The sequence below is a fragment of the Hirundo rustica genome, chromosome 8, assembly GCF_015227805.2.
Source record: "Hirundo rustica isolate bHirRus1 chromosome 8, bHirRus1.pri.v3, whole genome shotgun sequence".
Lineage (NCBI taxonomy): Eukaryota > Metazoa > Chordata > Aves > Passeriformes > Hirundinidae > Hirundo > Hirundo rustica.
Window position 1 is genome coordinate 20483079 of NC_053457.1, and position 14961 is coordinate 20498039.

At 36.1% G+C, this 14961-nt stretch overlaps 1 protein-coding gene across 4 annotated transcripts in view; it reads left to right on the forward strand.

The window, feature by feature from the left end:
• The window catches only part of IDE (insulin degrading enzyme), a 64506-nt gene extending 49852 nt beyond the window's left edge, over nucleotides 1-14654 (forward strand). For all 4 annotated transcript variants that reach the window (XM_058421639.1, XM_040070592.2, XM_040070590.2 and 1 more), the window contains exons 19-25: nucleotides 1316-1427; nucleotides 2486-2653; nucleotides 5387-5659; nucleotides 7584-7645; nucleotides 9000-9072; nucleotides 10780-10847; nucleotides 12010-14654. In XM_058421639.1, the coding sequence (XP_058277622.1) occupies nucleotides 1316-1427; nucleotides 2486-2653; nucleotides 5387-5659; nucleotides 7584-7645; nucleotides 9000-9072; nucleotides 10780-10847; nucleotides 12010-12105 (852 nt within the window). In that variant the 3' untranslated portion in view covers nucleotides 12106-14654. The remainder of the gene's footprint in view (nucleotides 1-1315; nucleotides 1428-2485; nucleotides 2654-5386; nucleotides 5660-7583; nucleotides 7646-8999; nucleotides 9073-10779; nucleotides 10848-12009) is intronic.
• The last annotated feature ends 307 nt before the right edge of the window (nucleotides 14655-14961 follow it).

Sequence of the window (14961 nt, forward strand, 5' to 3'; positions counted from 1 at the left end):
TGTCTCTAAAGTACTTACTAAAAAATTTAAAAAAATAAAAAGTACTTAAAAAAATTTTCTTCTGGCAGGAAAATTTAAAAATAGCCTCTTCTTCCTTCCTTATTTCTTAGGTATTTGTATACAAAAGTCAGTTGTTTCTGGAAATAGAACTGAATGCCCAGATTTTTTTAGATTTCCATGATGATGCAGTTATGTCAGAGAATTATATTCTTTACTTGGGATAATGGGTGGCTATTGAAAATCCTACAGCTGAAGAACTGGGAAGGATGTCCTGGTACACCCATTGCTGTATAATGTTTAGGAATTATCTGCAAACCTCCCTGAATGGATGCAAGTAGAAAAAGTTGTCTGTCCTCCAGTGCCCATGATGTGATAATCACTGATAAAACTCAACCATTTTAACCTGGACCTAAGAATTTTTTCTGACTAAAATTAAATCAAAATTTACATTGTCTTGTGACACCTTTCAGTCATGAAAAAATTTTTCGGTGAATCTGGACTTGAAAAATTAGGTTTATCTAGCTGCTTGAAATGCCTATTTTTTTCTTTAATTTCATTCTGATACTTGGGTTTTCAAACCTTTTGCATGTTTTTGATAAAATCACTTGTGTTGTGAGTTTATGGCAATGCAGAGTGAGAGATTTTAGATTTCAGCCAAAATTATTTTGTAGCAAGTTCCTGTAATTTCCAGTGTGCAGGCTACAAGAACACATAACCCTTAAGAGGTGAAGCTATTGAGGTTAAATCCTTGAATGAAAGTAATGACTTTCAGGGTTTTTTTCACTATTTATTTATTTGTTTTATTATTACTGTAATCCATGAAGTAAAGTATTTGGGCAATGAGTCTTAACACCGCCAACACATCAATAAAATGCATCCTTGACCATAACCATTTGTTTTCTTAAATTTTCGTCTACTGAAATGCCATTTGCTTTGCAGACATACATTTGAGATACCTCATTTTCACTTTGAAACATGAGCACACCAGGTGGTGGAGGGAAAGTGGAAAAAAAAAATACAAGCCCATTGAGGTTTAATTACAGAAGCACTGGGGAGAAGAAGGAGTGGTTAGATGTGTAGACAATTTAAACATAAAGAGGTCATGAAAAAACTCTCTTGCCCTCCACATTCCCACTTTCTCTCATCCGCTTAACTTCTACTGTATTTTTATTGAATTAAAATTACTTTACTTTCTCTTTCTGATATTTTTTTCTTTTCTCTCCCAGCACCATCAATAACTGGAAAGTCTTAACGCTGCTGCTGAACACAGAATAACTAACGATCATTAAAAATCCTCTTACGTTTTCTTTTCCAGGCTGCGTTAGGAATTACGCAGATGGTGGAGGACACTCTCATTGAGCATGCTCATACAAAGCCACTGCTTCCCAGTCAGCTAGTGAGGTACAGAGAAGTGCAGCTTCCTGACAGTAAGTGATGTATTTACAATATTTAAGGTACATTAAATTGAGATTCTCCTAGCTAGCTGCATTTTAAAATGCATGTTACTGTGTTGCTAGGAGTGTGTTTTGAAGTCAAACTTACTTCAAGTTATTTTAAACTTAAAATTCAGAAATATAGTAGGGTGTGGTTTTACTGTTGAAATTACGTACTAATACATGACCTTTCTAGGATACTTGACAATTAATTTGATTTAATTTTTAATCTGTGTGTGTAAATTGGACTTCTTGGGATGACGTGGACAGTCTTTTGGTGACTGCCAACCCCAAGCACTTGTATGATCATAGGATACTGCACATCAGTTCTAAGTCACTTGTTATAATATATGGAAATAAGAACCCTGTCCCACTCTCTGCTACACATAGTATTTACGTTTGATAAACACCATTCTTTGAGCATTTCTGAGCATTAATTGACCATTAAAAATCGCACTTAATTACTCTTTGGAAAAACAAAAAGCTCTTACACAAATAACTTTTTTATCTTACACCAATTCTTTTAGTCTTGTAGAGCGCTGCTTGTATGCTTTTACTTTCATGGTGAAAAAAGTGCTTTTTATAAGAAAGGAGGTTCAAGGTATTCCTGGGAGTGAAGAGAGAGGCATATGTAGCTATACTGACAAGGTAAATTACTCGTAGCTGATCATCTGTGGAAGCTGCAATATACAAAAGAAGTTGCTGGTATTAAATGCTGAATTATTTTTAATGTTCATAATAATTTCTGGCAGATTGTCTTTAGAAAAGTGTTTACACAGTAGAGGCAATGTAGAATTTCACTGCAGTTCCAAAAACGTTTGCTTGAAGAGAAGCAGCCAGTTTGAATTTACTTGCTGATGTTTCCAAGCGGCAACATTTTGATGGTGAAATAATACATTCTTTTCTTGTCTCATGAAAAGTATGCTCTTAGTGGAAATTCTGCTCTAACAGTCCTAAACCACTTATTATAATTCCATCCCTCGAACCTTAGACCTGCAGACAGTGAGAATGTGCACTCTCGCGAACGTCAGTGTTTTAACCTTGTCTTTTAGGAGGTTGGTTTGTATATCAGCAGAGAAATGAAGTTCATAACAACTGTGGCATTGAAATATATTACCAGACAGACATGCAGAGCACTTCTGAGAATATGTTTTTGGAGCTCTTCTGCCAGATAATCTCGGAGCCGTGCTTCAATACCCTGCGCACGCAGGAGCAGTTAGGTGAGTTCTGCGGAGCGGAGCGGCCGTGTGTGTGTGCACAGGAGCTGGCACAGTCACGCGCTCGCACGAGACCCGAGGAGGTGTTCTCTCCCTGCCTGGTGAATGCCATTTAAAGGGCACTCGGTAAATGGAAATCATCTTAACTGCTGATGACTCAAAGAAATTTTACTGTGCACAGAGTCTAAAATAAGAACAAGCAGGCATGATTTTTAAGATGTCTGAAATATCTGAAATCAACTCCAACTCAGAAAAGTGTGATCACTCTACAGAAAACTTCATATTAGAATTTACCAAAAGGAGATTGGATCAGTTCCGTAAATTTCTCGATCTTCTTTGAGAATCAGTAGTAGTTTGATGTTTCCTGCTTGCGATCCTACTTCCAGGTGCACTTCATGATTCATAGGATCACAGAACCATTTTGGCTGAAAAAGACCTCTAAGATCACTGAGTCCCACTGTTAAATTATAAGCCCTATTTTAGAAATGCTGCTGTGTGGGTAATGGTAAGATACCATGTTGGTGAAAACCTAAATACATTTCAGGCTTTTTAAGACTGTAGCTGTTCACCAGTAAGTGCAAATAATTGTTACGTGAGCCAGCGAGGCTGAGAACTGGTGAGGTTACTCCAAACAGAAGGAGAGACGGAGACTTTGTGTGACAGCTCACGTGATTGAAATACTGGTGAGGAGGAGTACAGGTTTTCCAAAGGTGAGAAGCAGAAAAATATTTCAGTGTGATGACTGCCAGAGATGTCAGGCAAGATTAGGCTTTTCGTGAGCAACTAGCAGAACCAGCTGTACAATATTCATCAGAGAGATTTCAGCTGTCTTTATACCTGCTGAAAATAGGATAGAGCCCAGGTTGTTTAACAGGGTTAAGTGTGCTGATGGCAGGTTTTGTACAGAAGTTGGAAGTAACAGCTTAAGAGAGGTAACTGAGGAAGAACTGGTTAAGTCCAGCACTTCTTAAATGCCAAATAATAGAGCTCACGAGACTTAGGAGGGGAGATGGTAGAAATACCATCAAAATCCAGTAAACTTCATGGACTTGTTAGTAAGATTTCTGCGAAATCTTAGGGAGAAAGAAGTTCAAGAATTCGAAGTTTCCTAAACAGTAGAAGTAGTAACAAGAATTCTTTTAATGAATTGCTCAGCAGCATGAGAAAGTAGAGGAGAAAAGTTGGCAATGATGTAAAAAAATCAAAGTGTTCAAATCATTAAAATCAGAATGTTCAAATCATCAGAAAATTCAGGTGGGCTTAGTTAGTTTTCACTTAAAATGTCAGATGACTTCCAAAATAAACACTGGTGATCAAAGTTCATGTCTTACCTTTGAACAGGAAAAGAACAGATTAATCAGATTAAATTAGAAGCTTTTAAAAAGTTCAAAGTGTGATGAACTTGGCATTCTGTTCCAAAGAATGAAATTAGGAAATCCTGGAATTAGAAGTCCTATAATGGAAAATCTGTGCATCATAGGGTATTGGAAAGATAGACACAGCTAAATGCTACATGTTTCCTTTAAAAAAATGAAAGAGAAAAAGCAAGGAAATGATAGATTAGGCAGTTTAATTCCAGGAAAATGTGGAATAAATTTTCAAGCTAGTTCTAAATTCATAGAAGGTAACTGATAGACTTCTACTGAAGTACCTAGGTGGAAGAACTACGCATTTGGTTACAGGACTTAGGAAGTCACTTATTCTCCAGTCACGACTGGAGAATAGAGAATGGTTCATTTGGAAAACTGTGTTCTACAGAGCTCTGCTGTGATCCAGTGTTCCATGGTACATTTTCATCAAAATTCTGGATGATAGAAGAGTGAGGATACTCACAGAATCTTCAGGTAGTACTAATTTGGGAGAGGCTGCAAGTATGTGGGAAGATAGAGTTAGAATTAAAATTAGTTTGACATTTTGGAAACATGACTTGAATGAAGATAAGGTGCAATTTGTTAGGATTAGTTTGGCAGGAACAACCAATGGCACGGATACAAGCCAGGAAGCACTGGCTAGGTAACAATTTTGTAGAAAACGCTGCAGGGTACAGTGGATCAGAAGTAGGACATAAATCAGCAGTGTCACGTTGCTGTGTAAAATGCTGGGATATATAAATGGAAGCGTTCAAGATGCACTCACAGTAATATTCCTAAGTTGTTCAGATGAAAACTCTGAAATAGTGTAAGCAGTTTTGACATGAGCGTCATGAAACTGTAGGAAAACTACAAAACAACATTTAAAAGACTGAAATGTGATAGATTTGTTATTAAAAGGGTAGAGGAAGACTGAAGAAAGGATTAGTTGTTCAGATTAGAAAAGCCTGCAACAAAAAGGAAGGGAATAATACTTTTTCTCTAACTGATAAAATGGGAAGTAGTGGTCTTACTTTGCAGAAAAGAGAATTCATATTATACATTATGAAAAAATAAAAAGTTTCTTGAGTCTAATGAAGCATTAGACTACAGCTTCATTTCTGGATTCATCTGATCCTGATGACAGAATTGCTTTTGTTTTGTCTTAGCATGCCTCATCTCCTCCTTGGCCCTCCCCTAAACCTCAGTGAAATAAAGATGTTCTAAAAAAACACGGAGACACGTTTTGAAAACCTGCGTTATTTTATTTATAACACAGAATTAAGTTAGCATAATGCTGCATTCTTGCCAGACATGCCGCTTTTGGCAAGTTCAATGCTACGCCGAAGGATTTCTTTTAATTTGTGGCTGGTTTTTTTTTGCCAAGGTTACATTGTGTTCAGTGGCCCACGTCGGGCTAATGGCATCCAAGGACTGCGATTTATTATCCAATCTGAAAAACCACCACACTATTTAGAGAGCAGAGTCGAAGCGTTCTTAAAAACTATGGAGAAATGCATAGAAGACATGACAGAAGAGGCCTTCCAAAAACACATCCAAGCTTTAGCAATCCGTCGTCTAGACAAACCAAAGAAGCTGTCTGCGGAATGTGCTAAATACTGGGGAGAAATCATTTCCCAGCAGTATAACTTTGACAGAGGTAAGACAAATGGTAATTCCTTTAAAACTGAATGCTCTCGTTTGGCTGCGTTTGTGACTGTTGAGTGTCACATTCGTTTGGGAACAACTTAAACTTTTACATAGCCTGCAGATAATTTACTGTCTATTTCCCTGAGATGCAGTCAGATACACGCCGACAGTCCTGGCAGTGCACACATCCATATGAACCCTATTTCTCTTTGCGTTGTGCAGTTGTTTTGAGGGAATGCTGGCAGAGGCAGCAGCAGGTATCTTAACTAATGTGCAGTCTGTCTCAGCTTAGAGTGGATTTGAAGAAACACTAATTTTTTTGTGTTTTTCATCTGTGACGCTTTGAAGGTTATACGTTTGTAGGAGACCAAATGAGATCCAGCTTCTAGTGGTGTTGCTGAGAATGAACTGACAATTACTTACTGTGTGGTCCTACATAATTTTTAAGTTGTATTTTTTAAAAATATTTTTAAGATGTATTTTTAATTTTTTTTAAGTACTGGGATACATTACGAATACAGTTAGGCACATCAGTAATACAGTTTCTAACACTAAAAAAAATAATCAGTTTAGGTACAGATCAGTTTTTCCTGACAATTTCATGTCTCGACTCTCACTCACAGCTGTAATTTTCTGTCTTCATGCATAATATGCTCGCTCCATAAAACTCATTCTGTATTCTGTGATTTCTCTTCTGCTTTCTGTGCACCGTATTGGCTTTCCATGATAGCAAATACAGTCTTCTTGCTTCATGATGACTCACTGAGCTGTTTAATAATGAAGAATTTTGACTTGTCATCTGGCTTGGGCTAGAGAGATTAAGAGCTACTTACGAGTTTTTATGCCTGAGCCTAAGAAGTGGCATGGAAACTTGGAAACTTAGCACTTGAAATACTTTTTTTTTTGTGTCTGATGAAATAGTCTGATTTTTCTCTGCCTGAAGTGGTTCTGTTTATACCATAATTGAATCAATATTATCTCTCTGGAATTTCTTACTGCTAAGTTAGCCCTGTTTTTCATATCTAAATCCCACTTACTATTTCCCTTGACTTTTATATCTTTAATTCCCCTCTGCCCACTAGTAATTTTATGTCATTAATGATTTTAATGTGACTAGAATTGTCGAAATCAGAAATTCATATTCCAGCCTTAAGAAGAGGAAGGATTTTTTGTTTGTACATTTCTAATATTACTACTTTTATTGTTTTCTCCCAAATCTTACCTAGTTTTCCAAACTGTATCGTTGATTTTTTTTTTATTTCCTCCATATAGAAGTTCATATTACTTACCGCCTGCGTTACAGGCTTGTTCGCTGCCTGTTCTCTTGCACGTGTTTCTTCCTTGATCTTACTAATCCTAAGAAAAGCAAGCACGCCTACAAGAAACCTTTCTGCTTTAACAACAATGGTATTCGGTGATTAGTCCATGACAATTTAATTAATATGAAGGAATGTAGCAACTGAAACACGTTGTCCCCAGATATCTTAAAGGTGTGACTACTGCTTAATGGGTATGTAGGCACCACTCCATAACGTTTCTGTAAAAGTATGTCCTACCTGTTTCCTAACTGTGGATAAAAGCCATCTATAACCAGTGTGCATTAGAAATGCGTAACTGATTTGAAGATAACATACAGGAGTAGGCGCATCTATTTTAGCTACTGAATATCCCACAGTGCAATCAGTATTCATCAAAAGTGCATTTTTAGTAAGTCCAATCGAATAGACTTACTGAAATACAATTTTCTGCCAAGAAATGACACTACTGACACTTTTAGTGAAGCAAGTATTAACTTGAAAGATAATAATGAAAAGCTTTTCATTTGCAGTCAGTTACAGCATCTGAATTTGAAAGAAGTATACTTGGTATAAGCAGTGTGCTAATAACCAGCTGTGGTCTGCAGGCTTACTCTAATTTGTACCATTGTTGTGCAGATAACATTGAAGTGGCTTATCTAAAGACCCTGACCAAGGATGACATTATACAGTTCTACAAGGTAAGTTACTCATGCAGCTGAAGTGTTGCTTAGGATGAGATGGAGGTACAACTGAATCTTAATTGTGCTTGCTCTGAAGGGGTATGCTGACACCTCTTTTGGGTAGATGAGAAAATGGATGCGGGCATCTTGTATTTCCTGAATATTACTTAGTTTAATAGTAACTGTAAAAATTGCACAGAATGATAGTGGGGTTTTTGTGGTTTTTTCCTTGCTGGCTCTTCTTGTTTCATTTATCTTTTCTTTATGGATATAAAATGTGCTGCTCTATGACCAAGACTGGTCAAAATTGCACATTTGTTCTTTTATCTTTTTTTTCAGCCAATCAATGATTCAGCTTACTTTATGGGCATGAATTGTGAATAAAACAGATATTTTTAAAGCTTTGTTCATTGTAAATCAGTAGGGATTTTTCTTCCTCTAATGGTTAAGCAGAGCAAAGGAACAGCATAATGATGCAGTAATTGCACATTTTTAACTGAGATGGGTATCCAATATAAGTAATTGAAATGTGTCCCTGTCCTGTTCCTGTCACCCCCCACCAGTATAAAAAATAAAATTGGGCATCATTCTGTTTTGCAATGTGTAATAGATGATGGTATTTCCCTATATTGCAAAGTGCTCATGGAGTTTTATTACTTAGGGAGCAGCTGGTAGCTCAGGGAGTTCTTTGGAAAATAAGATCAACTTAATGTCTTCAGAATTTATTATAGGGTAGAAAAATTTCTGCCCATGAAGAAGCATGGCATGTGTGTGTCTGTCTTTTTTTCCTCTCTTGGGCAGAGGGGTTGTTTAATTTTTTAATAGTATGATAGCATATGTGAAGTTAGGCAGCAAAGGCAAAGTTAGTAAATGGAATTTCAGTACCTATTGTTTAATAAATGATAACTTGAACAAGTATGTATATTCTGTGTTAGTAGGAATCTGTACTATTTTGCTTACACCAGTGCTCAATACATGATTATCCAACATTGCAGAGCAGAAATAACAGGCTAGATTGGTGAGATAGTGCCGCTGAATTTAATGGTTGTGTTCAGGGTGATGTGCTTCCAGAAGGCTGCTAGGGACTGAAAATTCTGCAGAGATTTTAGGTTGCATTCCTGATCCTATGATAGTTAATGGCTGAATTTCTTTTACTTAGAGTTTTTCGGAGTTCCAAGCAGTACATGAATGGCTTAACTTGATTAGGAGTACTGTATAGATTACTTTTAATAATATTTGAAGGCACATCCCAAAATTCATCCCTCATTTTAAGGCTTAAATTAAAATTTAAATGGTCTCATTCTTTTTACTATTTTACAATGTCTAAGGAATACTTCCTACACCTGAAGGACTTGGTATATTTTTACTCTAGGTGCTGTTGGCAATAGATGCTCCCAGAAGACACAAGGTATCAGTACACGTCCTTGCAAGGGAAATGGATTCCTGTAAGTATTGTGCTGAGTGTAATATTTAATCAATTCCTGTTCCAGCAAGTCATAGTTACAGATAGCCATGTTATATCATACAAATCCACTGTAAGAAAAACTGAGCTTTGGAGATGATACACCTTTCAGGGGAAAAAGGGGTTTTTCTAGGTTTGCTTCACATGGGTGCTTCAGATTTTTTTTGTTGATTATTTTAGACAAGTTTTTCAGCTTTTCAATATTCTGAAGTACGTTGATAATAAAACAATATATCCTAAAATAGCACTTCTGTTTTTAACAAGATATTTTAAAACACATTAAACTTTGTAGTAGTCCTGCAGGGGGGAAAAAAAACCCCAGCCAACCCCAAAATTAGAATTTGCAGTTATCAATTCCTTGTGAGCATTTTTTTGCCAGACGAGCAATGAATATCCACAGTAGTTTTCAGCACCCTCAAAGGGGAAAACAAACAAACAAACCCCAAAACCTCTGGGAATGTCAAACATTTTATTTAAACTTAAGAAGGTCAGCTTTTACTCAGGTTTCATTTTCAAGTAAAATAGATTGGTTGTGCATTCTAAACTGTATTGTTGCATTTTAGAGTTCAAGAAGGAAAAGGCTTAGAAGTGTTTCTGGTTAATATGAATAAACTGAGAGGAAAAACTTCTAAGGTTTTATTTGCAAATCATTCCCCATTTTATACCAGATTTAAATTCCAACATGCATTTATTTGCAAAATCAAAAATATTAAAGGCTTGTCTGTAGTGCAGAGAGAAGCAGATACTGCATGCATGTCATGAAACTCCCCTCTGCCCTAGAAGGATTGATTTTTATGGTAGTGTAGAAATTGTAGTTTTGCAGCTGAGTCAGGAAGACTTGCTTCAAAGCACCTTTCCAGTTTTCATGACTGGCAATTGCTTAATGGAAATAGTTCTAAAACTTTTCCTATCTAGAGAAGACTTACTAAAGTGTAGTAACTCTAGTGCCAGATTGGGTATTATTTGCTTGGAATGGTATCTTCCCAAGACAAGGGTGAGCTTGCAAGACAACCCTAACCAGTGATCACTTACAGAAATTAAAACAAATCCTAAAACAACTCCCCAGTCCTAAATCTTTTAATCTGGCATTTGGCCTTTCTTATGTTATGGGGAAAAAAAAAAAAAAGTTTAGAATTGCAAAAATAAGTTTCGGGGTAATGGGAGTAGGGCATGCATAGTGATAGGCAGGGAGTACTTGGGGTTGCTGTCCAGATTTTTGGTACCTGTAGAAACCTCTACACTTCTATGGGCATGTCCCCGTCAAATGATGTGCTGTTCTTGCACTGCTCTTGTCTGTACCACTGGCGTTTGCTGCTGTTCTCATAATTTGTACTGAGAAGCAGTTTTAAGTATTGATTGATCAACACATTAGCAATTTTTATTTCTACATTCTCTTTATGTGTAAGTAAAATATATAAAAGCCACTGCCTCAGCTCATGTTTTCAGATAAAACAGTGGATTAATGTCTGTATTTCTAAAGATTGATGTGGCGTATAAAAGCAAAACATTGATGAAAGATGAAACCTTTAGCGATACTTTAAAACTTAAATTTTTAAAATTTTTAAATTAAAATATTTAAATAAATGTGCTTTATTTAGATACCTGTCTTATAAGAAAAAACAGTTAATCAATTATGTAAATTATAGTCATTAAGTTATGGTCCCAAATTAATTTTGCTGATGTTAAATAGGCCCTGTTGTTGGAGAATTTCCATGCCAAAATGATGTGAACCTGGCACCAGCACCACCACTACCACAGGTAAAAAGAAACAACACAAAAAACACTTAGCCTGCATTCTTAATCTAGAGGTTTTGTATCATTAAATATGAGTTTATAGGGAGAAACAGACCTTGGGAAATTCCTGCTGTCATGGGACTGATGTTTTAGCACTCTTCTACAGGCATTTTTGTCCTCACTAACAATGGGGATTTTCCTGATTTTTCTTTTTATCAATTTGTCCATTTACTTCTGTTCTTTTTAGTTCTCTGAAATGAAAACTATTAGTAGTAGTAAACTACACTGGGTATCTGCACTATGGAGTAAATACAGATGATTATTGTCTGAAAGTGCTGATTCTATATGGTTAGATAAATCAGGTGTCAAGAGAGAGATGCATATGCATCAACAAATTTATCACCTTTGTTTAAAAAAACCCGAGCAACCCACCAACCCCAAAGTAACTACAAAACCAACTACTTGGTCATTAAATTAAAGCTTAAAATATTAATGTACATTTCTGTCAATGTGTTTAGTTGTGGTGGAATCAATTTGGCAAATTCTGTTCATACAAGTATTACAGATTTCACTGTGGTTAGATAGGACAGCACTGGGCTCTTACTGGACCTTCAGTGACTTTTCTTGAAGGATGTCAGTGTTTGTCCCAACAGGTGATCAGCTTTTCACAGTGTGCTCGGTCTGTGTTCTTCACCAAGCCTTACAGGTGAAATAATGGCCTTGGGTAGAATTTTCTGTATGAATGCTATGGGGATATATTAGCCATTATGACTGAAATATTAGAAACTTACTTTGTTACTACAACTAAAAATATTAGTGCACAGAATAGCTGTTGTGATCTTCCTCTGATGTTCGGACGACAGGTGGGATGCTTTGAAATAGAATGAAAATGAAAAGGTCAGCTCTGCTTTTACTGGAGATTCTGATGTTATTAACAATGCAGTGACTGCATTATGGCTGTTTGAAATGATGTAAATATGAAACTGGTTATTTCATAAGAAATAACATGTATTTTGGAGGTTCCTGTAATAATGAAGTATGAATCACTAATACTGCAGGAAAGAGCAAGACTGGTATATTTATTTGTAGCTGTAGCAACAGTTAAAATGAAAAGCAAGGAATTTATCACTTTTCTGATTGAAGATAGATACTGAGCAGACTTTTTCTTGCATGCACTTCTTTGCAGCCAAGTGTGATTGAAAATATGACAGAATTCAAGCGCAGTCTGCCGCTCTTCCCACTGGTGAAACCACATATCAATTTCATGGCTGCAAAACTGTGAAGAACCCAAATGGATGAAGAAATGCAAATGATCAGTACTGACATGGTTTCAGGGGACTTTGTGATGAACAAAATTATTAAAGTGTATTGGGATAAATGGTTCTGTTCATTATGAAAGTCCCGAATTCCTTCTTGGTTCATTTGACATTAGCTGTGTGTTAGGGATAGAGAGCATATAAAAATCAGTTGTGGTCATGTGTCATTTATATTACAGACAACCTGTTAAAAACCAAAATCAACTGAAACAATAATAATAAAAAACTTGTAGATGCAGTATATTTTTAAAATAACATATCCCTTCAGATTTTCATTTTGATGAAATAACCCTCCAGAGCAAACAAAGTTGCTTGAAATGTGCTTGTTACTCCTGAAAAACACTGTTTAGTATCCCAATAATTATTTTATTGGGAATTGGAGGGGGTGAGATAAGTAAGTCCTTTTTGGGATGGGGTCAACAATTTTTCTTAAAAAATAGAGACTTTCACATTTTTTTGAAGTGACATGTTGAATGATACTTTTTTAATTGATCCTTAATGTAACCAACATATTTTCTATTTAAGTTTTATGTAGACTGGTGGGGCCGAAAAAAAGGAAATTTGACAACACAGTAATAGGTGAGAGAATTGTCTTAATGAGAATAATTGAAGATAAGGGCATGATTTTAATCTTTCTATACAAATTTGGGGGCATTTTATATTAAAACTAGTAAAATGCTGGAAACACTCTATTAGTGCATCTTATTTTCATTACCAAAAGTGTTGTCTCGGTCTCTCTCTGTCAGCGTCCTGTTCAGATTTACAGCATTACTGTGAACTGTCCATTTGGTATATCAAATACTTTATTTGGTGTCCTTTTTTGTTTTCAGTTGCACACATGCTGATGGAGAACTCAGTCTGTTTTGCCTCAGCTGTGATGGTGGGTCTCAGTCCAGCAAAGCACTCATTGGTGCAAATAACTAAAGACACACTAGGTCTTTACTCAAGAACAGGTGCTTGTCAAATAGGAGCTCTCTAAGGAGTCAGATACATCATTATTTCAATACCTGTATGGCTCCTTCTTGTCCTTCCGGAAGGTGTTTGGGACAGTGCAGTGCTGGGGTTGCCTGTGCTTCAGGTTACATCACAAAGGGTTTGCTCCTACTTCTGGGAAGAAGGCTGTGCAGAATTCAGGAGGATCAATAACTATGCTGAAATAATGTTTATATATATAGATATATATATTCCATAATGTAGTAAAATGATAAAACAGTACAAAGTGACACATCCTCACCGACTTTACTGACTTCTGCAGAGTGATCTTGTGCTTGGGACAGCACCCAAAGAGGAAAAGGCAAGGAGCATTAAGTTCTACCTCTGTAACACATAAAAGAGATGGGCACTTACTCGGAGAGGAGAGAGTATGTAAAGCACTGAGTACGGAAAATCTGTTCATCAGAGGTGTTAGTGAGAATTTGCTTCTTACTAAAAGAGCCTGAAAGTGATGCCCTGATGTGACAGGCACGTGTGTCAAACATCAGAATCGTGGTATAGTCAGTAGGGCTGTTCTGTGATTGAATCAATGTTGGTTCTTACATTGGCTCTGAGGCCAAATTAAATGAATGCTTGACAGGGAAAGGGCCTTAAGTTGGGTTTATTTGAGAGTCTCTTTTAACTGAATAAATAGGGTGCATTTAAAGTTGTTTTAAAGGTTAATGGTACGTGTTTCAGTATTTTTAAAATAAATTTGATGAGAGTTTGTGATGTAACCTATTGCCAAGGAAGGCCACTAGCATCTTTTTTACCCCGATGAAGAGAAAAAAAAATTAATGCAGTCTAAACAAAACCAGTCGAGATATCTATGCTCATATTTTTCATAGGTCCTTCACATGAGCCTTTTTGCCCTCTTGCATTTCACTTTTGTTTATAGTTTTCTTTTAGTAAAAGTATTTGTATTATATATATATAAAAAGTTTTGACAACATATTATAAAAATATATTTTTTGGGATTTAGTATTTAAACATACCACTCTTATGGTGAATACAATGAAATGGCTCCTGTTGTGTGTAAAAAAAATATATATATTCATGGAAATACTATCAACTTTCAACAGATTATATAAATAAATTGGAATAGCAGTGTATCTAACACAAGCTCACAAATCATGTTTTCCAGAGGAAAAAAATGTATACCTTCAAAGTTCTGTGACTGGATGTGGAAACCCATGTAGTTTTCCCACAACTCTTAATTGCTTTTAAGTGTTCTCCAGCATTTTACAGTTTCTGAGTTTGATATAGCAGTAAATTTTGATAAACTCAGGCATACTAACGGGTTCATTTTAATGGATCCAAAGCTGCAGTGTCTACAAGCAATAAAGAACTACCTAGAATACACTGTAATTCAATTTTAGTGCTTGTTAATTAGTTTATGTGAGAAACCATAAATTATTATTACATAACTGTAATTTTTGCAAGTGCTATTTTGAGCAGTTGATGTGGAATTGGGTGCATGTGACACAGCCAGTATGACAGAGTGCTAGAGTTATTCTGTTTACAATAAACAATCTGAATTTAATGTTTGGAGTTCTTAATTTGTTTCATTTTAATTTTTGCATACTGGTAATGTTACATCTATCAGTCTGTGCATGTTTTCTATTAGACCTGTTAAATGTGATTTTCTGCTATCCAGTTGGACTAGTTAGGCCAAATAGCATTGCTGCAGAAGTGCTCCGAGGCACTTCTCAGGAAGTTTCAGAGGACTTCCCCATGTGGCATCCCACACCTCTTAGGTAAATCCACTTCTGTTGCCCTCGAAGTGTATGAAAACTTAAGGTAGAAATATTTGCACAAGACAGAATTTTAATTATCAAATCTGAAACTGT